Source organism: Paralichthys olivaceus, chromosome 12, assembly GCF_024713975.1.
Source record: "Paralichthys olivaceus isolate ysfri-2021 chromosome 12, ASM2471397v2, whole genome shotgun sequence".
NCBI classification, from domain to species: Eukaryota; Metazoa; Chordata; class Actinopteri; order Pleuronectiformes; family Paralichthyidae; genus Paralichthys; species Paralichthys olivaceus.
In genome coordinates this window covers 17,741,710-17,766,284 of record NC_091104.1, presented here as the reverse complement: position 1 = coordinate 17,766,284, position 24,575 = coordinate 17,741,710, and the positions used below count along the sequence as shown (strand labels likewise).

Sequence of the window (24,575 nt, the reverse complement as noted above, 5' to 3'; positions counted from 1 at the left end):
GTTTCACCACGAGCAGCTTGTGTGAAAACACACACTTTTCTATCACTGTTCTCAAATAAAGTTTAAAGTCTTTTTACACCTTCTTTGCATTTATACTCATAATGAAATGCTTACATCTAATTATGCAGTATCTCAATTATCTGAGCTGATAGCCTCACGGTGCACCTCCAGAGTTAAATTTACAGCCCTGTTCCATAAATGTCTAAAATGAAATTAACTTTTTACAAGGTGTCATCTGTGGCTTTTAAGTGATGAAATTGGAGTCCCCCCTTCTCACACACACACGCACACACACACACACACACACACACACACACACACACACACACACACACACACACACACACACACACCTCATAATGAGAAGCCATTATTAGGCCGTGATTGGAGCCAGGGTGCTGATATTAAAAGTGGCAGGAGAGGCAATATCACCACAGTGTCTAATACCCTAGTAGATATGTCATATATTTTAAGACAGCTGCTCCGCAATTTATAATTAATAGCAATTTAGTCCCAGCAAAAATTGGAAGACAGCTAACAGAGGGATCTTGTTCCATTAAGTGCAAATTCAGAATCAATGTCAAAGTGACATTGTGCAATTTTTTTAAGTGGGTGGTCTACGCTCTGCAGGGCTTGTACAAATACCACAAAGCCCATAACGGTGTTATGTGTGTTTTATACTGAAGATGATTTCCCTTTGATTCAGTATAAAAATAAGTGCAGTGCAAACAAAAAGGAATGAAGTTGGCCTCTAAAGACACATGAATAAAAATAATCTGTCTTTATTCTCATGCCTCACAGTCATAAATCACTCCTTCCCAAATGACAGCCTCATACACGGCGTATCAGTATGGCAAATGGCTCTATCTTATAATAGCAATGTAGCACACAGCAATATTATCTGCTGTGGAGCATTGTAGTGCATGTGTCTCAGCGCTGTGCCCTGGAGCGCTAGCCAGATTACACTGGCCCAGCGACAGTCTTATAATAAGACTCGCCCATTAAATCATATCAGCACTGCTTTTTATAGGCCAACACCTCAGCTACGATACTATGAAACTGTCTGTCACAGAAATGTGTCTGAATGTGTGTGTGTGTGTGTGTGTGTGTGTGTGTGTGTGTGTGTGTGTGTGTGTGTGTGTGAGAGAGGCAGAGATAGTATGTGAGCGGAGAGGAGAATGTCTGGGAGGAGAACGCGTGTGTGTTTTACCAAACGTTGCCGGCGTTTGAGCTGCTCGCCGCAGCATCTGACAGCGTTTCATCTTCTCCTTTTATTAGATCAACCTCGCACCGCTGTCACCTCTCCTTTCCCTGTGCTTACATCACACGCGCACACACACACGCAGCCCGGGCTACCATTGGCTCACGGAGCTCCTGTGAGGGTGTTCTGGTTGGTTAGCCGGTCTCTGTTCCGTCAGGCCAGGTGGGGAGAGGGCATCCAGGACGACTCTGCGCCTCCGAATCACAGTGTGAATATGTAAACTGGTCGGCTGCCTGGTATGAATGGTGAATCTGAATGAGTGTGTGTTGTTGATGCTGTTCAGATGCCTTCTTTAGATTTCATTTGATGCTGTCATGTGCCACGATTCTTATCGTCTCACAGGGATTGGTTCACTTGGGGAGTTTAAGTGTTTTGTAATAGGACAAAACCTTCAGCAGGCAGTTACTGGCCAATTAAAATAATTAGACGGGTTTTTGGATTTCTAACGTAGAAACTACAACACAACATGTCATCAGAGAGAGCTGTGGAGAAACTGCAAGAATAGTTTTGTAACTCTTAGATGTCTTAAGGGCCCGGTTTTTGAATTTACCAATTGTTTTGAGTTGTTATGAAAATATTTAATTATAATTCAAAGATTAAATTGTCCTCTGTGGCAATTTGTTGGATTCTTGCCAAAATTGAGCACTCAAAACAATTAAAACCAAATCAGATAATTGTCTGCATGGGATATTTTTCAGCCAACAGACCTTTTTTTTCAGAGTTACAGAAGGCACCACCATCAGCAGATTTAAATATGTGGTTTTGTCTCGACAAACTTTCCCTTGTTGCACACTGTGCAAGTAGTTTTCTGTCTGTAGCCGCCGCTGCTTCACAAGCGGAGCTGTCATGTCACATTTGTCATCTCTGACGGATGACGTCGGTGTGTAGCAGCGAAGGGTTAAAGAAGATGCTCCCACTGAAAACATGTGAGAGCAGCTCAGATTCTCATAGATACAGCAGATTGACGTGTTTTTGCTCCTCGCACTTTATTCTCTGCCTTCTGAGGGACGGTTTTCTGTGCGGCTGCATGGTTGACGTGGGTTTCTCGATTGCGGCAGTGCAGCGGTGAAGTTAATTCAGAGAGTGTGTGTGTCTTCTTCTTTGTCCTTGCAGCTCTCTGATTTCTTCTCTATACCCACAAATTTTTGATTTGCTTGTGTTGTCACTTTCCATGACATCTCTCAAAGTCTCTGAGTTATTTCTTTCAAATGAAGCATCTGGATTGTGCAATTTGCTGTGTGGTTGCAACAAAATGACAATGTAAAGGCATTTTAGAAGTGGGAATTATTTAGCAAATTATATATGAGCTCACTTTACTTAGCTATAATTAATTAGATGCAACATTTCCAACATCCAGCCAACAGAGACAAACAATCCACATAGTAGAAATTAATTAAAAAATGCATAATTGCATTGTTATGCTCACTTGTTTTCATAGTAATGCACCGTTCCATACATGCACCTTCCCTGTCACATACACATACAAACTCGCAGTGCACGTCTATATCGTGTCCGCACAAATATACAGATAAAATCCACTGATTGACAGGAGGAGACACAGATGCAGAAACTCACACACAAGTGCTCATGTTGAAACGTGCTGCACACAGAGTACAAAACAATGTAATATGCACACGTAGACAGCTGAAAGGCATAGACACTCAAACACACACATTCACACAAACACATTCACACATTCACACACACAGCATCCCAAGGCCTCTCCACATCTTGGTTAATCCAAGCCGTCAGTCAGTGCTTCGGGGCCAGGATGCTGCCGTTTGATTGTAATTGCAAAAACCGGAGGCGGGCAAAGGGAGAGCCAGGGATGTCAATAGACAGGTGGAGGGATGGACGGAGGGATGGATTCCTCCTGCCTATACCCACAAGCCGCTGCTCAGTACGCTGTGTGACTTTGTGTCAGCAGTTTGTCTTGTGCATAGCTAATGACGGCTCGGTACTGAGGGGTGAACTCGAGTCCGCTGCTGCTGCTATTCTCGTTCGATCCCTCCGTCTCTCTATCCTCTGGTCTTCAGCTGAATCCTTGACAAATGAGATTTTGCCTGAGGTGGATGGGAGGATGGTATGTGGAGCGAGGCCTCTGTCTGTCTGTCTGTCTGTCTGTCTGTCTGTCTGTCTGTTTATTAAGAAATCTCACAAGCCATATAGGACCCAGAGGTTTTTACTCCTCCTAACCTCCTCATTCTTCTCCTTTTGCCCCTTCTGTATGCCTCCTCTCCTCCTCCTTTCTGTCTCCCTCATCCTGCAGCTCTGTCTGTCTTCTAATTTAAGTCAGGCCAGAATAACTCTGAGCGAAATTGTTTTAGTGAAGAAATGGGGGAAGAGAGGGAGGTGGGGAAAATGCAGGAGGAAAGAGGAGGAGGCGGAGGAGAGGGCAAGGGCACAGACTGAGCAGCAAGAAATTGGAAGGAGACAAAAAAAACAATAGACCGGTTTGAAATGAAAAAATAAAAACAACTCCTCCAATTAAGGAGCTTTTTTTGTGTTGTTTTGTTTCTTCGGTCATGGACAGTCGGTCACACTTGCTTTTTGTGGAGTGTGTGATGAATTACACCCCTCCACTCCTCTGCCTTTGTTGTGGTGAAGTTCCAGCCATTTGTACCTCCTACAATATCTTTGCGCTGAGAATTCTCCATGCCTGTTTACCAACCAGGGTTCTTTTGAACTGGCATAGAGAGAAATGGGTTTTTGAAAAGTCTCTTTGATGGTGAGCCCAATTTGTTTTCACCGCTAAAAAGTTTATTTGAAATGTGGGCTGACGTCAGGGCTGAGGCCTGTCCTGAGAGGGCCGCTGCCCCCCTCTGTGACTCCATCAGTGTGCGTCTGTGTGTGTTTTCCTAAGCAAGCTCAAATGACCTGATTCACCTGTAATGAGATATTTATTGTCTATTTGTCAGTAAATCCATTCCCCACTCCTTGTCACCACCAACAGCATGAACTGTTGACAGGACAGATGTGGTTTTCTACCCATTCCACCTCAAAGTCATACGTGTTCATTCTGAGAGGATTTAATTGTACACAGTGGTTATCCGAGTTACTGTTTTTTTGTGTATTTTACATATAATGGGAATTTACAGAGAAACCAGTCAAGAAGAAGTGTTTGACTGCAGTAGTAAGAAATTAGAAGAAAGAAAAGAAAGAAAGGAAGAAAACCAAATTAAGCAGCCTTCATCTCATGAGTCTTGAGCTCATGTGAATTTCTCACGTGAGAAATTACATTATAGATTCCATACAGTGTTTAATTCAGCACAGGGGTCTTCTGCACTGTTGGTCCACTGTGGGTCAGTGTCTGGGTAATTAGGGGTTTGATTGTAACCAGATTATTTAACATGTAGACTCATTAGATTTTTTGAGAAAGTCAGTCAGATGTTGTTCGTCAAATCGCTCTAAAAAAAAAACAAACATAGATGCTGGGGATACATTTCTCAATCACATGACAGCTCCTCACAGTTGTGGTCTGGTACAAACTGCTGTGAGGTGGTGATCAGGTTTTTCTGATTTTCTCCATCTTGATCTTGAAGTTGATGGACATAATCAGGCATTCATTTTACATGGATCACAAGCAGAATCAGAATTCCACCGATCCACGTTATTGATCGGCCACGAACGCTGATGGATTACCTTGGCAGACGTACTGACAGGCAGCACATCCAAGGGGGAAAGAGTTTTGTGTTGTGCCGACCAAAACAGACCCTCAAACCAGAACCCCCCCCACCCACCCACAAACGTCACCTCCCTATCCCTCTTTTGATCAGAGTCACTTTGACAGTGATGCATAAGTCTGTGCAGCGCAGAGCCGGCTGGCTGGCAGCAAATGCCAGAGATCCCTCGAGAGTAGAGGACTGAGGGAGACACTCCCTTTAAAAAAAATGAGTAAAAAGGAAATCAGTGTTTCCTCCCTCTGCGGATAGAGAGAGCTATTTAAGCCTGCTGCCACTTTTGTGTTTTCTGTAGTCTATTCTCTTCAAAAGAGGCTTTTGTGTTTGTGTTTAAACTCTGTTTTGTCTCAGGGTTAGCCTGGTCTGCCCCTCACCAGCAATAGACTGAAGTCCTGTGTGGATGTAAAATCGAAAACAAATCATCGCTATCATCCTCTACACTGTCCTCGCCTCCCTCCACAACCCTAACCCACCCCTTTCCAAGCTCCAACTTCCTTTCTCTATTTCTTGTCGCTTCTATCAAGGAGAAGTGAATGCCACACGTTTCATCTCTCCAAAGCGACGGTGGGCCTGAAACACAACAGAGAACATTGAACTGGATTGGGTAAATACAAAGGCATGAGGGAAAAGAAGGCAGCTGGGGAAACACAAAAGGAGGGAGCTGCATTGGGAGCTAACCTTGCCTGGGTTTCTCTGATGTTCCTTTACGCACGCACACACACACACACACACACACACACACACTCACCCCTCCACCGTGCCCATTATTGTCAACCCCTCTTTCTTTTTCCCTCTCTTTCTCTCTCAAGTGATCCTTTTATGCGTCGTGTTCAGAGGACAGCACCAAAGCATCTGAGGAATGGGAGGTTACAGTTTATTAAAGGAAATGTTGTTTCACAAAAACGGTCATTCCCCCTTTCAGCAGGAAATGCAGAGGCTACGCAGCTACCGCACTTCAAAGCTGCCCAGAAAACTTCCCATGAAACCACTTTGATTGTCTGCATCTAAAGGGACAGGCAGGGGGATTTTTTTCCCCTGGTGTCTTGGCACAGCCTTTCTACGTTGGTCTTGGCTGATCTCAACGTCAGGCTTTGTCGCTATATAAAAGGAATAGAGTTTGAATTTATTAGCTCTCATGTAAGACTTACAGGCAGGCAAAAAAAAACATGTCGCTCCACCGTGGTGATTGTTGACAGGAAACCCCACAATTTTGGAGGAAAGTTTAGTATTCCATTGCACGTGAAGAATTCATTACTGCATGTACCAAATGCTTTTAGCAAACCCATAGACAGGATTCCAGGAATGACAATAAAAAATGATTTTTACACTTGGGGTCTTGAACCCTTCAATCTTGCTTACAAAGCAGCCACACTGAAGAGGATGTCACTATTCATGGAGAGCAATTAACATTTGATAACATTTCAGAACGGATGGCATCCCAGAATGAAACCCGTCATTCATTCATGTTCCACTTTTTATACTATTGTATGTCCCCTACTCTCCCATTTTGATGAAAGATATTACACAGAAATAATGTGTTGAAGCCTCAACTGCTTCGTGCAAATTAGTGAGCAGGGGAGAACAGAGCATTAGAGGGAACCAGGGAGAAGTTAGATTGGTTGTTTGGACGTACTAGTTTGAAGTGAAGAGGCTGCAGTTGAGTGGACTGTCTCCCTGATACACACACACACACACACGCAAACATCCAACCCCGCACACAACCCCTCGCTCCTCCGATGGCCCTGTCGGTGTGCCAGGGCGGGTGATTACTAACGCTCTCCCCCAATTATGGGCTGATTATTCCGCCGCGCTCTAATTGACTGGGGAGATATGCAAATGGCTGTCATTTGGGATGATAAAGGATGCGGGTGCTGGATGCCCCCTGCATTATTTAGCCTCGGCTGTACGCAGCGTGAAGGATGTGGCGTGTGCTTTAATTGCTGAGGAGAGAGAGGTTAAGCTGAACGAGCAGCTGAATTAGAAATGAGGAATTTGGGCTCCTTATTTATTTATTTATTTTGCTTGCTCCCCTTCCACCTCTCTCTTTCTCTTACTCTCACATACACACACACGCGTGCACACACTTTATGTCATGTGTCGTCTTTTCAGTTCTCTCTTGGGTGAGTGGAGAGGTGAGGAAGGGGGTGGGTGGATGGCAGGATGTCATGCTGGAATGCCATAAATAAAAACATTAGTGGAACCAATACGTGCAGAACAAATAGGGCGAGTTTGTGTGTGTATTTGTGTGTGTGTGTGTGGGTGTGTGTGTGTCTGTGTGTGTGTGTGTGTGTGTGTGTGTGTGTGTGTGTGTGTGTGTGTGTGTGTGTGTGTGTGTTGGCGTAAGTGGTCGGCTCGTACAATAAAAACTTAAGTGTGAAGAACCTTTGCAGACTTCAGAAAAAAAGAAAAGTTTCATCAGCTGAGACAATAAGTGGGCTCAGCCTGTCTCTGCCTCTGTAAAGCTGCCATTTTAAATGAGGGCATGTTTAAATACACACCTCTGGGCAGAATACCAATGACCTAACTCGCCATGTGAATGGTCGCACTTGTGGTCCAGTTTTTGGCCTCAATACCAGGGCACGCGAAAAGGACCCACCCCCATGTTTATTAACTTACTAAAGGTGGCGTTGGATGTTTGAGACACCATACTGTGTGTGTTTGTGTGTGTGTGGGATGGGGGGTGGGGGAGTTTACTATAGCTGCCACAGCTTGGCATATTATCAGGGAGAATCACAGTGGAAGTGAACACTAATCCCTCTGGTTTGGAGACAAGCGGCACCAGATTTGGACGTCTTTAACAGCTTAGGGGTAATAGGGCCTCAAACGTCCCTCTGAAAGTGGCCCACCTCATATCTCCCAGAACGAGAGGCTTAAGAGCCGGGTCAGTTATCACTCAGTGAGCCCTCTGTCTTACAACAAGCAATAATTGTTAATGCAGTGGAGTTTCCATTAGCATTATCACCAGATCATCTGAATCTACTTGAATCCTGAGTCAGGTGTCCACAGTCCTGCATGGCTTTGGAGGCTGTTTCTTTTCTTTCTGTTCAGTGATGGTGTTAAAATAAAAAGAGAGAGCCATTCAGGAAGCTTTTGTCCCTATTTATTAAACTCTGTTTTGTCTATTGGTCAGCCAGTTTGTATGTTATCCCTGTGTCTACGTTGATTTTCTCTGGGTACTCTGGCTTCCTGGTTTGTCTCTGTATGCTGGACGACCTGTCAGGGTGTACCCTGCAATGTCAGCCGGGATTGGCTCCAGCCCCTCTCAAAGCAGTATGAGTGTTAACAATTTAGACATTATACACAGAACCTGTGCTTTCACTTACCTCAAGTAGTAGTTATGTAAAGTTACCCAATAGGGCTGTCACTTCTAGGTTCTATTGAATTTGACAAAGCACACATTCTGTTCGATTCAATAACCAATGCAGTTAGACATGGTTGAACACTTCAGATATGACCTATGTGTAAAATCACAGAGAATTGGCTGCTGATGTCATTTCAAAGTGATATGCAATAGCTTCCATATAAGTTTGTTGTGTTATGTCACAGGGTCACTGCCTTATATCTCTGAGATGCTACTGGGACAAGAAGATAGCATGCCACCTATGGCAGTCTTGAGTAGGGTTGAATGTTTGACAATTGGAAACTTAAGGCACTTGAGACGGGAACATTCATCCTACAAGCACATGGCAAAACACTGATCTGCATGGGTTGGCATGCTTACATATTTGAGTGCCTGCTGGGTACTAGCCTAAAGCCTATGTGGGCTTTGGCGAGCCTGAAGCTTGCCAAACATCTTCCATATTTTGCGACTGTCTGGATTGTGCCTCCCCTCCTCACTGAAGATTTCACTCTGAGACCCACAAGAGGTGGCAGAAAACTCTGCTCAAGAACTCTTCATCTCCCCACGCATACTCTCAGACATACAGATATCCTGGATTGCACACAAACACACACTTAATCTGACAAAGACAGACCCCATCAAGGCATGTTTGCTCATTCCTGCATACAACAAACAACTGCAGGCCACCCACGCAGGCCCCAGACCAAATTATTAAAGCAGTTTTGTGGATGTAAAGTGCTGTGTGTAAGCAGACTCGTTTGGATCAGCATTTCATAGTGTAGCGCTTAAATTGTCATCTTCTTTTTATCAATTCTCATCATCATCACCAATTATCATCATCATTCCAGCCTTAGTAGACAGACATCAAAGAGTGAAATGATGGTGTGGGTGTTGTGTTAAATCTCACTCCAGTAAGTCTCTCTCTCTTCTTCTTTCTGTACTTAATAGCACTTAGTGAAGGGTATTACAGTGTGTGCTCTACATGGGGCATCAAGTTAAAACCCTCTTTCACACACACGCAGTCGGCAGTCCATTTGGATTCATTTGCATGGCATTTCATTTGGATTTTGCCTCAATCGACGGTTTGGGGAAAGGATGAAAAAAAAAAAAACATCTTTGTGTAATAGCATTTTCATGCATTCTCCAGTGCACCATAAAGATTTAAAGCACAGCGTCCAGAGCCGATAAATGAGTGCAGCGCTGCCATAAGCAGACCTCTCCCTCAGGCCCACAAACGATGGCTATTGGAGTTAATTACAGTTTGCATCATCATATTTACACAGAGAGGAGAAATAGAGAATAAAACTGGCCTCTTTGCTCGCTGAGGTGTTATTTGTGTATAAACTGTACCACAGTGAGTCGGCGCACAATCGTCGCTGTGTGAAACATTATAATAAATTTTACTCTTGACCTATGAAAACACAGGTTCTTTATGGATACATAAAAACACGTCAGTAAAAACCATATATGCTGTATTGTAACGTAAATAGACAAATGCTATAAAAGGACAAAGTTTACATTTGTTTGTGTTCAGACTGACTTGCCAGTATTAAAATTCAAAGGCTTTACTGTCATGCACTCATCTGCTTTCAGGCATGTACTGAACACATGATCTCATACGTCCTGCCACTGCCTGCTGCACCACCCTTCACCTGAGGGCTCTGGAAATATGTGAAAGGCAAACTCAGAGTATCCTGATTTGATTGTGCAGAGATTCTCCAGAATTCATGTCTGATATTGGCTAATGTCCTTATCTGGAGCCATCAATAAATATCTAAGTAGAAAATCTAAACATCTATGTAAAAATATGTTAAAAAATAAATGTAGTTGTGGAAGTGGTTTAAGAGAATCTTGAACTCCAGAGCTGCATGATCAGGATGACAACTACAGTTATTATTATTATTATTACTATTTATCATTATCATCGCTATTATTATTATTATTATATCTCATTAATAACATCTTCACATCTGTAATTATCACTCTTATTATTTTCATTATAACAACCAGTCTGATAGAGCTGAAACATGATGGCTGCACAACTGTTCCTGTCTTTTTATCATTGCAATATTTCTCCTCTGCATACTGACCATGAAGAGATACCATCCTAAGCCTATTCCACTGTAAAAGATGGGGACCAGACCACAGTCCTCATGTGTCTAAATAAATAGGAATTCTTAAGCCAAAGCTGAAACGAGGCTTCAGCAGTCGGACATGGTCACATCAAGTGGGAATCTTCCAAAGTTACTGGCTTTTTTTTATTGCAAAATTACTCCTTTGTGTTCCCACAGCAGGGTTTCCTGGCTGAGCTGCAGTGGAGCGATAGTAACACAAAGAGGAAATTTCAGAGTAAAATGCTGCTAAAATGCTTTGGAAAATAACCACTTGATTTTGCTCACACACGCTTACATTGGACTCACATTTTGAAGGGATCTCTTCATGGCCTATATGAAGAGAAAAAAACAATTGCAGCAACAGCAGCCACTCTTTCAATGCACCTTTAGTTGTGCCAGTATTGTTTAAAGACAGATTTGGAGAAATGTAGTCCCATTCTTTTTAAACAGTACTATATACTGTGCCCCTGTAAGTATATATCCATGCTGAACATCCACTGAGAACATTCTGGGAGTACACACCACACTCAGGCCCCTGATCTTCCCTGCTGCTGTGCCAGACTCTGCGTGCTCAAGTGGGTCTGGTGACCAGTAGAATGTGTTGCAGGTGGGATGAGTGCATTATTACACCAGGGGTGCAGCGGATAAAATGTCAAACTCCTGCTGAAGTGGAGCTCGGATATGAAAAGGAGAGATCATGGTGGTAGACAGTCATTCTTTCCTATTTCATCCATTCTGTACAGATAAGGCAAGATGCTCACATCTCAGGTAAATCCCTCTTGGGTTACCTTTAAGTAAAGGAGCACAGGCACTGAGCAACATGTAGTCACCCATCAACATGTCTGATGTTCATATAGATATATATTTATGTATTAGTAACCATAAAATCCTATTTTTACTTTCATCAAAGGTTTAATTCTCAGATTTTCTACAGTACGCTTCACTTATTTGTACAACCCTCTCCAAGATGATGGAAGTGAATAGCATTTCATCGCATTTCATCATCAAAGTGATATGAACACTGTTTTTGAAAGATGTTGCTGTTGATTTTTTTAAATGTAATTTTCAAATCCTGTGAATCAAATTCAATTCACCTCCAGTGTCCAGAGGTAGTAAAAATATCTAAAACTATCTCAATGGGTAAACACCTGTAGAGTTGTGCCAGAGAAAAGTACTTAACAGGCAATGTAACCATTTACTATGTGTATTTTGGCCATTCTGCCGTATATAAGAGGGGCATTATTTTACCATAAAGTACAAATGTTTCTCGCATGTGTATGAACACAGTGATGTCATCTATATATTACCTATATTTACCATTTGTATATTTCATTCAAATGTCTTGGTGGATGTCTGTGTAGATTCTCAGTCCTCCAGCTCCTAGTTATCCAAGAAGAGTTGAATCGAGTGTGTGTGTGTTTGCGTTTGTTTTTAGGTTAAGAGTGTTTGAAGTAAGTAGTTTCTCTCATCGCTCTCCTTTCCGGTAGCCCACAGGAAGCGACAGCCATTGGCTCCTCCCTGTCTAGACAGAGAACCACTGTCAAGCACACACCCTCTCTCCCTTGCTCACTCACACACACTCTCTCTATCTTGCTCGCTTGCTTCCTCACACACACACACTCTCTCTATCTTGCTCGCTTGCTTCCTCACACACACACACACACACACTCGGTGCCGTCTACCATTACAACTTTGATTAATTCCCAGTGTGCGGTGAGAGGAGAAAACATCAGCGCCATGGTCAAGAGAAAAAGGCCCACAGTCTGCCGAATGTGACAGCTCCCTGTTACACACTGATGCCTTATACCCTGCTGGTGTGTGTGTGTGTGTGTGTGTGTGTGTGTGTGTGTGTGTGTGTGTGTGTGTGTGTGTGTGTGTGTGTGTGCCTGTGTGCGTGTGTGCGTGCATGTGAGAGAGCGAGAGCAGGGCAATAGTATGAGAGAGGAAAAGGAAGGGGTGTTATGCGTGTGGCCTCATCTGTCCCTTCGGCCGCATCAGTGCCCAAGCGTGTCTCACTCTGACAGCAGCCTGTGTGCCTGTCACACACACACACACACAAACACTCACACACACACAGACAAACACTTACACACACAGACAAACAGAGGCACACTAAACGAGAGAGTGCAGGCAGGCACCAACACCAGTGAGGTGAAGGGTCACGAGCGACTGCCTCTCCAATGTTGTGTGAAATGTGTAGATGGCAGTCTCGGCCCATTATGTGCGTATATGCGACAGCATGTGTGTGTGTGTGTGTGTCTTGAGGCGGACAGGGGGCATCTCAAAGTAACTGGTTATTATCACCTCAATATTTTTCTTATTATGACAATTACATGCTCCAGGAGCGAATTAAGCGATACAGGACGCCAAGCGGGAGTGGTTGACAGCTATTTGGAGACTCAATGCACAGAGCAATTTGCAGCCCTGAGCCAAACAAATTGGATTTGGGCCACTTTGGATTGGGGCCCCAGATTGTTGGCCGTTTGGATCCCCCGACTGCATGCCTGCCTGGCTGGTTAGCTAGCTGCCTGGCGTGGATTCTTTACGCATGACTATGTAGCAGACATTTAGCCAGGTAGCACAATGCTCCATAGCCCTTGATAAGGAGAAGTGTACATGTGGAGGAGGGGTGTATGTGTTGATAAAGGCTTTATATTGCAGGTGCATTGTGAAATGACTTTTTAACGGTATTGTTTCTGCAACCATATGTTATAACTATGGATTTATTGGGTATTTACAACTGTCATTTTTATGGTCCAGTAGTGTTAAGCTTTCCTTTACTGTGATGTTATATACTGCCACTACTTTTTTTTAGTCTTGGGCCACACAGCTGTGCTCAAGTGTACGTATAATCCAAATGAGCCTAACTGCCTCTAAACAAATTACTGGTACGCATTTTCCCACCCGTAAACTGCCACTGGAAAAGCTGGCAACAGCACCCAATTAGGTGAAATGCAATTATGCCCATCCATTCACACAATTAGCCCGTGGGTTAACAACATAGCTGCACATCCGACTAGCTCTTGGTGTTTTGGGTAAGCCATCGTCATGGTTACACATGGCTTTCATGGTTACCTCACCATGTGAAATGGCATGCACCCGGGGCGGCCAGTCGGTTGAAAATACCCTATTGGTGGAGGCAGCGCATTACATCACTGAGCGCAGAACACCAGGTGACTTGATTGGCTGAGACAGGGAGTGGTACCATGGTTGAGTAAACGCGATAGAGAGAGAGGGGACAGCAAGTGCCCCGTGTGCTCAGTCGTGCAAGGGTAGATAATGCCAGGTGACAGACTGGCAGGCTGGAAGGGCGGGTGGGCACTCACAGCAGCATGATGGAAAAACAAAGGCTTTGTGTGTCACTGCCGAGATCGCATTAACCAAAACATGCAGCCGTGGACAGATTGCCTCACTGACTTGTTGTCTGCTCCATAGAGTGGAGCCTTCCATGGATGGAGAGAAAAGATGGAGATGCGTGTCGCTGTTTTTATAGGAAATATCGTGGTGCTCGGATATTGTGGAAAAAGTACATTGTTTGCCTGCGGTTTACATGAAATTGACTATTTGACAGAGCTGCATAAATTCCAAACAAATGGCTTTTTGACAGTGTACTGCAGGGGATGGCAAATGATTGAATTTTGAATTTATTGTGGAACTTGTTGTCAGTATTAAAAAAAATATTTCACCGTGTTTTGGTTGTACCTTAAGGTGGGGGGGGGGTTGTTTCCATTGTCGCTGTTACAGTGTGACACAGTTTTCCATTAGCTTATTAACATATTACACTGACCTCCTCTTCCAGACACAAGAAGAAAAGACTGATGCATTATTGTGTTGAGTGAATTATTACCTCCGCCAATGTTTTCTACTGTGTTTTGATTGTTAGCAGGGTTGGACAAAGACTAGTGGAAAAGATTACTAAGAAACATGATGTCTGGTTCAAGAACTAACCCATTAAAGTTTGGTGCAGGAATTGTATTGCACTCTCTTTAACATTGTGAGATTTCCTAGAGAGTTAGTCATGGATTTCATTACAAATCAAATCAGGGATGTTTATGAGATTGATATTTATGAGTGGGTGGCTTGTTGGAGGCAGGTTTTCATTCTACTTCTGTATATATTAAACTGGATCTTTCTACCGTGACAATTACAATTGTGATAATATTCAAATTAAAGTTTCATAGGTGTATTTTGGTTGATTTTGACTGTAAGACACAGTAAACTCTTAGTGACAAATAGACACATGCAGTGTTTGCTTGTGGTAACAGTAATGGTTGCACACAGGGCTCAGGTGGGACAGGAGTGGAGGGTCAACACGCATGGTATAGCAGGTAGGATCAGCTGGCACACACCCGCAAATCTTCCCTTTCCCCCCAAGCGGATACCAGCTAAGAAACAGGGGTCGCTTACAGGTGACTTCCCCCATATCCAGTCACAGCTGGGGCACAGCCGCTAGTGTGTGTATCAAAATGTGTGTGATGTGTAGTTCAGGGGGGCAGCCATCACATTGCATCACATCTGGCCTCCTCTTTACTTCTGCCACTGCCTCTCTCTCACATCTCTCAATCTCTCCTCACTCCACGCGTTAATGCAGTGAGCATTTCGTCAGCAGCAGTGATGGGATTTCCCTGGAATCAATTCAGGAGGGGGAGCACCTATGAAGCACACAATCTCTTACACTCACACACAAATACACAATCTCCTCCTCACCACAGGGAATGAAAACTGTAATATGAACTCACCCTCAGTCTGAATGAGAGGCCCGTTACAATTCATTCTCACCACAGCAGCCAGTGTACACAGTCGTGGTTTCTTCTGCGGGTAATGCTTTTGCTCCTGTAGCATATTAACCACCGTCACTTTCCCAGCAGGCCACAGAAAAGTCAAACGCTGCTCATGCATGTGTAAACTTTTAACCTGTTGTGCCCCAGAAATATGTTCAGTTCTTTACATCATGTATTTTTATAGGAAATACAACCTGGTCACCCATGCTGAAATAGTTGCTGTGTTTTTCTTTTATAGGATATAATATGGAACTGTGAAGATTTAGTGTTTGCTTGTGCCACCCGCTGCACGTCACATCTCATGAAATGTTTGGGTGAACTTCGTAAATACTCAGTGTAAGTCCTTTCTTCTGTTCCAGGATCTGTCCGGCTCGATTGATGACCTCCCCACAGGAACGGAGGCTGGTCTGGGCTCGACCGTCAGCGCCGGTGGATCGTCCTCCAGCAGCAGCAGCAGTAGCCAGGGGGAGCAGGGAGGCGCCAGTAACCAGGGACAGTCCCCCTTCTCACCACACGCTTCCCCACACCTCCCCAGCCAGAGGAGCGGCCCCTCTCCCTCCCCTGTTGGCTCGCCGGCGGGCTCCACTCAGTCCCAGCACTCTCGCTCTGGCTCTGGACCCATCTCTCCTGCCAGTGGACCCTCTGCCAACAACGCCACACCAGGTAGCGCTGCCATTAGGGCCTGTCTAAAAATGATGTGTGCATAAATCTGGATAATCAGGTTTCATTTTGATGAAAGGTGCAACTTGTAAAGTAACTTTATTAGTTTGATTACTGCAAACAAACAAGCCTTTCCACGTAGAGTCAATGGACATCTCTACATCATGACATTTATATGTATTTGAAAAGGTTACACCCTCTAATGGAGGAGAAGTGACCACTTGTGATTGGGAATTTCAAAAACTCCACTCATTAAAATCTGTGTAGAAGCTAAACTCCTAAACCACCACATCATCCTCTCTTGCCCCTCGGCTGTCGCACACACACACAAACACACGCACACACACCATTTGAACCACTAGCTGCGGCCACCACCTGAGCCATCGGTTTGAATAGCTCGTGACGACCGAGGTCTTGGCTGTCAGGAAACTGTGGAGGCGAGAAGCCTTTACCTCATACGACATTTCGGTCGCAAAAATGTGTGTGTTGGAGATAACTAACTTTAGTAGGCTAGTTGAAATATCTTGTGTGTGTTATATCGGTGTGTGTGTCTGTGTGTGTGTGGTCAGGCTTGTCTCTGGGGTGAAGTTACACTTTAAATAATCCTTGGAGCATCTCTCAGGCAGTGCATTAGTAAACCTGTTGCTGCTGGAAGCATTTCACAGCCATCACACCTACATTTCTGCTTGACCTTTCCATTTAGTCTGCGATATAAAGACCTGAGCCTGATTTCATTTGTTTTTAAATATGTGCATTTAAAGAGGATTTTAAAAAGGTCATGTAGAAAACTGACCCTGGTGCAGAAAAGGCTTACATGTTTCCACAAACAATGTTTATGCCAATGTTTAAATGTAGTGTGCTGTTGCGTCACACCTCTGTAAAACCAAGTGAGCTAGTTTTTTTTTTTTACTTCTGCTTTTTCCACTAACATGATTATTCATTGCAATATCGTGCATTTAATCGATCCACTTTGCTTGAGTGTTTGGTGAGCAGGGTTTGAACTCCTTTTAGAACAACCCAGATGACCCGTAAATCAACTCCAACCCACCATATAATCCATCCAGATCAATTTTCATTCTGCCAGTTTGAACAGAGGATGAAGCCGCCATTTACACTGTGGCAGAAGACCAAATAATATCAATCCAGCTTGTCTAGACTGTGATATCTCTGCTCCATATGAAATCCTAATTCAGACCACTCAAGAATATTAGAGCTTAGTGCAGAGCGCTTCATGAAAAATGTCTCATTCATTTTCTTCACAGTTTTTGTCCCTGCATTGTGGGGATTTGTTAAGTCTTTGATCACCATGCTGTAGAAACACATCCCTAATTTAAATCATGTCCGTCTCACAGTTACCTGTGGATTGCACAAGCGTCTCCAACATTTATGTCCAGACAATATTTCTCCTCTTCAGTCTGAGTATTAATGAATTGCGACTGACTGGTAGTGGAGGAGCTCACGTCTGATTTGGGGGCTTATCTAAAATATGGCAGCCCGAACAAGACACCGACAGGATTATCAGACAATGCACGGTGTGTCTGTTTGTCTCCTGGGGCCATAGTCGAGCACATAACCATTTAGATAAACACTCAACATTATAAACAAGTGCTTATTTGATTTGCCTGTGACAGGCGTGTGAATGTGTGTGTGTGCACGCCATTCCCACCTGGCATCCCCGTCATCCTGCCACCTCTTTGCCCCCCCCCTGACTGGCTTGACCGGCGCATCAGCATGTCTCAAACCTGTCAGTCACTGTGACGAGGCGGAGCAAAATGTCTTGAGCAAGATCCCAATGCCAGCTCCTCCTCCTACTCTCCGCGCAACCGCTTACCACAGTGATTGACGCTAATGAAAAACTGGGACAGCGTTTTTTTTCAGTCGCTTGTGCCAAGAATCCGGAATGAGGCAGCGAGACGGGAAGCGAAACCGATCGCTAGGACGTGATTAATAAGAAAACATTTTTAAATATTCCCCATGCCAAATAAATGGTGATAAAGCGTGGAGCATTGAGTAACATCTGACATGTTTTAGCGGCTGTACAACAATCAGTTTGAATTAGATCAAGGAGCAGCCATCCTATGAGAGACACAGGAGAACTAATGTGGTTAGTGCTCATCTGATTACCAGCGCTCTGCTTTCTAACACTTCATCACAAGTTAGGATCACAAGTCAGGACACTTTGGTTCATGTTGTTGTCATAGTTGGGAAACAAGTCAGTGAGGAGAAGAGGGCGCAGGGGAGTTAACAAGCTGCACTGTGTGTGTCCTTGTGTGTGTGTGCTTTGTTTTTCTAAGATTTGTATCTTCAGTTCTCCCGATCTGTTATTTCTGAAGCCATTAAAAAAACACATTCATTATTTAAAGTAGTTGTGTGAACTGCAGTGTCCTCTAAGTAAACAAAATAAGACAAACATTAATAAGCTAATTAATTAGTGCACAACAACTGAAGTTTTTATCTGCAGTGGTTTGAGCTCCAGTTAAAGAAATGTCAAATTCACAATATCTTGCAGCTGCATTGTATTCCATTAAAGCTACTGTCAGTTTGGAAAGTGGAAGTTAGCAGACTCATCTCAGTTTCAGTAGTGGGACCGTGCTTCCATTAGTTTTGAAAAATATCATGAGACTTAAACAGCTGATTTGTTTCCTCTATATTTATATTTATCAAATCCAAGAAGGTAGAGGTAAGAAAGTAGATTAGTTAGTTTGTGTAAGAAGTGCTTTTGTGTGTGTGTGTGTGTGTGTGTGTGTGCATGCATGCGTGCGTGCGTGCGTATTTCTCTGGCTGCCGGTCAGCCTCACTCCGTGGAGTGATGCGACATGTCACACGGCTGAGCACTCACGGGACACGCGTTACCCTTGACAGCGGTCAGAGGAGAGCCATTTCATCATGTCATCCTTTCACCTGGCCGTCACACACACACACACACACAAAGAAACACATTACAGCACATTAATGCTCACACCTATTAACAGTTTATTTCATAGTTTCACACTTAACATGCGTATATGGTCACACAAACTGTATAAATAGCCTATATGGGGAGTGTGTGTGTGTGTGTGTGTGTATGTGTATGTGTATGTGCGTGCGTGCATGCATGCGTGTGTGTCAGACAGGGGGAGACAGATTGCCAGCCTATCATACACCCATACACTTGCACAAATCTATCTTGTCGGAGCTCCACAGCACGCCTGTGATTCTCTCGTCTCCTCTCTCTCTCTCTCTCTCTCTCTCTCTCTCTCTCTCTCTCTCTCTCTCTCTCTCTCTATGAAGCAAATCCAATACACTGTAACATTATCCGGGCCTCGCCTTGCTATTTGGATTCTCTCCCCAAGCCAAAAAGGCACACACAGGGCCAAATTGATTTTCCTGTTGCGCTAGATTTGTGACAGTCGAGCAGAAATCACATTGCTCAACTGCCAACCTCCCCCTCCTCTTCCTCCACCTCGTATGCACATACACACACATTCACAAAAACAGGCTCTCGTCGCACACACACACACACTCCTCCCTCCTCCCAGTGTCTCTGAAGCAATTCAGAGAGTCCTCAGAATATTTTTCTCCTTCCATGAGACATTGGGGACGAGGCAAGCAGAAATTCATCTCTTATCTGGATGGATGCGAGGCGGAATGGGAGCACCGGTGTTCGAGCTTCCATCACTGACGACTAGCTGTGGAGGAGAGAGGCAAAGTCATCCAGTCAAAGTGCAGAACAGAAGGCCCTGAAAAAGCTGAGGCTCAGTTAGCGTCGCCCCAAATGCAGCAGCCACAGAATCCATCAGATGCACTGATTTGCATGTGTTTCCAAAACCCTGCGTTTCCTGAATATTTGTACCTGTAGATAAGGCTGTGTTCGCTCGGTGCTTTTGAGTGTGAACATTGGCTTGTTTGACAAGTTGTCTCCGGGTTGACAACCTGTCAGTATGGCGTCACTTCCTCTCAGCCTTAGCGTGGCTGTCACAAGAAGACAAATCCATTACCAGACTGTGCCTGATACTAGATCACACTTCATGCAAACAGAGCACCGAGACTCGGTTGTCATCAGCCTGGATCACTGTGGCTGATGGGTTGGAGCCAATATGGTGCAGATTTACCTGCTTCTGTGTGAAGGGGAAAATACCAGATATCAGAAAATAAGATTTCAGTGTCAACAAAGTACCACAACAGAACGTGCTGCTCTTCTGACTCTTCTGATCCATAAGGAGTTAAAGTTCATCCAAAGAGTGGTTTGTTGCTGCAGAATGACCCACAGATGTTTAGTTGGCTTGAGCTCTTGTAACTATGGAGACCTTAAAGTGATCATCTAGTGACCCTGAAAAAAAGCGTTTTCAAGCATTAAGAAGACTATTTTGATGCTGTTATCACTGAGGGGATTTACATATACACTCAGCATTTTCAATGAAGCTTGTTTTGTTAAAAAGAAAAATACTTTTTAAATACATAGGAGATATGTAGTAACGTAATGTCTCCGTCACCATGACTAGATCTTTGCTTAATACATAAGCTGTGTCCCAATTCAGAGGCTGCATCATTCAGGGGACGTGAAGGAGGCGGTTTTCTTGGGCCGGGTACGCCGTAAAAGCTGAACTAAAATTATTTCCGCGCTCTGCGTCAACAGATCATTACGCCCTTATTGCTGTTGCCTAGCAACAGAGCTGCAGTTGGACATGACAAGCAAGTTTTGATGCCCCTTGGTTTTTAACGTGCACATTAGCTGGTCGATTGAGTTGAAGAGTGATACTTGGACGTCTGGTCGTTTGCCGACGCTAAAGCACAATGAATCCTGGGGTAGGTTGGGCCAGGAAGAGACCACTTGTTGGAGCCTTCGTTTCTCTGAGATGGAGGGACACATTTGGCGGCTGCATTTGAAGGACCATTTTAAATGTCTAGTCATAACACCGTGATGCAGTCTGTCTTCAAATGCAGCTTCTTGAAGGATGCAGCCCCAGAATTTAGACACAGGGATAGCAAGGAAACAAGATTGGAATTATGTCCCTTTTTCAGGTCTGGTCGGTGTTTGTGCATTTTTAGATCTGTGTGTGTTTGTCTGCTAATTGACTCAGACAACATCTACACTCCTCCACAGCGCAACCTCCTCTGTCTGCTACAGACAAATACTCCAATTTTATCCTCTATTTTTCCCTCTCTTGTTTTCCACTCTCCACCAAGATCCTCTGTGGTCCAGTTAACAGCGATCGTCCGCCCCCCCCCCTGTTCTATACCTCTCCTCACCCCGTCTGAGTTTTTATTTTCTTCTAAAGAGGTGATTGGAGCTCGCGGGCGAGCGCTCTGGAGAGTTTAAGCTGTTTATCTGTGCTTCGCTTCAAGTGCTTGCAGGGCCCAGAAAAGGACAGAGAGGTCAGGGCGAGTGGAGGAGGGAGAGGAGAAGGACATTATGATAGAGGGTGGGAGACAGAGAGGGAGAGAGGGCCAGACTTGTCCAGTTTGTTCGCTCAAGGGTCCGTCCCTATGAATCTCCTCCATCCTGCTTTATATCCGCTCTTGTCCTTTACATTGTCCGCTAGCCTTGCCTGTGGTTTGCACTCAGTTTATCATTTTAAGAAACACATTTCTATCTTTAATTATGTTAATGAAAACCACAGAAAGAAGAAAAACTGATCTTTTTTCCACATGGAGGTTAAAGGTCAATCATATAAGCCTGGAAGGAACAGGAGCGATGACCTCAGATCAAGCTTGCATGCGCAGAGATGGCCATTTTTAAAAAACTGTCAGTAAATGACTTCCCCAATGAGAGAAAAAAAACAAATTTGCTAGCTGCAACGTCGGGCCATGAAGACGCCACAGGGTTTGCTCATCCAAAACTTATATATTTTCCTCTGTTAGTGGTGAAAGTTATCACAAGAAAGCAGCCGAAGAGGGTGGGGGAGTTTTTATGCCAGTGTCTTTTGCAGTGTGTGGAGCCGGGCGAGTTTTCTAGTCACACCACTCCCTGAGAGGCTGCGTGGTGGGAACGCTGCCTCTGGCTGTCCTTGTCCCTCTCTCTTTCTTCTCATTATTTTTATCGTGCTCGCTTTTTCTTATGTTCCCTCTTGTGTCTCACGTTCCCTCGTCCCCACCCTTTTCCTCCCCATCTCTGTTTGTCTCTGCTGCTTTCTTCGCTCACAGCGTTGCTGTGGTACAGGCCTCCCACTGAGGAACAAGGCTGAATTTTCCATCCACATTTCTGCCTCTGTTCCTCCCTCTTATTTCCTCACATCTCTCCTCCAGCTCCCTTACTCCACTTTTGTCCTCCTTTTTTTTGTCTTCATCCCCATCCACGCATCAAACCCCCCTACCACCACCACCACAACTCTTTCCCCACCTCCCACATGCCTCTGTCTCTCCTCCTACTGATGCCTCCTCGTGTTCGAAGTGAAGCAGCAAAATGTCCTCCCCACAGGCATTATATTCACAAAGCACACCGACGGCCAAAACAGTAGAAAAAAACTGCGCCTGCTTGCTGTGTTAGCCATTTAGAGAGCTCCCATTCTAACTCTGTCCGACTGGAAAACCCTAACTGGAGCACAGTGCACAATTATTTTCTCTCCCCAACACCTATTTTCTTGCTTTCTCTCACTCACTCCATCGCATTCTCTCCCCCGCAACCTGCTCGCTGTTTTTTAGCTTAAGCTGCAGTTTTGCTTTACTTACAGTTGCTACTCAGCGTTGGAAGTAATGAGGATCTTGGGAGGGCGCTTGTTTTGCGAGCCACTGCAGGCCTGCACTTGTCCCCTATAGGGAGAGTTAACTGGCATTAGCCCCCGGCTTGGAGAGGCATTGACTCGCACCCATAGAGATCTAAACCGCCATTATTGGAGCCTGCTGTTTATCTGCCTCCTTCCCCTAAAGACGCAGCAAGTAGGGGATATTACCTTAGTGTGTGTGTGCGCATGTGCGTGCGCGCGCACGAGTTGTCGGGTGTGAGTGCAGCCTAAGGGTTGTATTAAGACATGGTGCTGAAGCAGCCCTTTCTCTGTATTCTACAACAGTCTATTAGTGCTCACTGCTGTTACCTCACTTTAGCAAAAATGGCCCCGGCTGCTCCAGGGGGTCTGTGTTTATGAGAAGTAGGGAAGGTGTGTGTGTGTGTGTGTGTGTGTGTGTGTGTGTGTTTGTGTGTGTGTGTGTGTGTGTGTGTGTGTGTGTGTGTGTGTGTGTGTGTGTGTGTGTGCAATGTAGGCGAGTGGCTGCATCGCTGCATGTCTGTGTATAGGCTACATACTCTATACCTGTACACCCTCTCTCGCATTCACACATTTCTGTTAATGCACACCCGCACCTTCCTTTCATCAGCATTTAATAAAAGTCTATTCATTGACTGTCTGGTCGACTTTTCTTCATCAACATTACACACACACACACACACACACACACACACACACACACACATACACACATAGTAGTGCCTAAGCTTAATATTACCAGGGCCCTGAAACAAAACAGAAATATGGCCACAAGTACTCTCCCTCAGCTTTGAACTTCCCCGGCATTTGCGTTTGAAACGCTGATGAAAAAAGCTTCAAAGACCACACTCCCTCGCTTCAAAGGAGACTCAGGGTTGCCTCAACAGTCCTTGTGGAAGGGAAAATTAAAATGTGTATTGGGTTTTTAGCAAGGAGCATTATCTCAGAAAAACGCAATGAACTCCCATTACTTCTGGCCCGTTGCTGCCTTGTATCATGAAGAAAGAGCAGAAAATGGATGTGCTCACTAAGTGCCTTTTATACAAAGAGGAAATTACAGTTATTTGACTTTTCAGCAGCTTCCAAAGAGCATCCTCGCTCCAGATATCTGCCGGTTCATTCTGTATGTCTTCTTGCAGCAAATCTTGTCCTTCTAAAGCTCTGCCAGCATGATCAAAACGTCAAATCTGTTCATGTAATGGTCTTTGACTGATCAGTGTTAAGGACAAACATTTGTGAGCTAAGATGTTTGTCCAGGTGCAAAAACGGAAAACACACTCGTTTTCTCTTCTTTCCTCACATTTAGCATCTGGGTATCTCCAGTGCTCTGCATGTTGTCAGTCTTAATAGCAGGTGTAAGTCTGGAAGTATTCCAATTAAAACACAAGAAAAAAAATACTGAATGAGTTAAAAATAAAAGCACTTTGCTTTTTACATGCTCTGGAACAGCTGCTCCCATTGTACTTAAGTGAGTACATGTGGATGTGTCATTGTCATTAGTGTGTATTTGTATTTGTGTATATTTACACGTGCGTGCTCAGCTGGGCACTCTGGGAAGTGTGAATTGCAAACAGTGGATAAAGATGCCAGCATAGGGACTCCAAGCTATTACCAATGCCTCTGATTGCCACATGTGCTAATTGTGTTGTAGAGCACCTATGGGAACACTCACACTGTAAGGATTACACACACAGATTTAAACACCGAACACGCACAGACACATGAAAACACACACCGTTAAAAAGAATCAAAAGAATTATAACTGGAAAAAACATAGTATAATCACAGATATTTAAACACTGTAAAAACAAAACCCACACACTTAAGTTACAGAGGGCAGTTTCACAAGAAAATGCATCAACACAAATATTAAACTGGGGACATATGCACATGAGTAAAGGAGGACAAACTGGATACAAAGCTTTTCCATACCATGTATTTGTTTTTCATTTTCATTCAGAACTATGTTTTTTTGGACAGGCGAAGATATACAGTCAGGTCCTTCTGACATTTAACTCCCTTCCTCTCTCCCCGCTCTCTCTCTCTCAGCAGCTTGTGG

At 44.2% G+C, this 24,575-nt stretch overlaps 1 protein-coding gene across 7 annotated transcripts in view; it reads left to right on the top strand.

Annotated features, from left to right (window-relative positions):
- LOC109627887 (AT-rich interactive domain-containing protein 1B-like) overlaps positions 1-24,575 on the top strand; it is a 204,397-nt gene that overhangs the window by 134,941 nt on the left and 44,881 nt on the right. For all 7 annotated transcript variants that reach the window (XM_069536161.1, XM_069536160.1, XM_069536157.1 and 4 more), the window contains one exon: positions 15,536-15,839. In XM_069536161.1, coding sequence (XP_069392262.1) covers positions 15,536-15,839 — 304 coding nt within the window. The remainder of the gene's footprint in view (positions 1-15,535; positions 15,840-24,575) is intronic.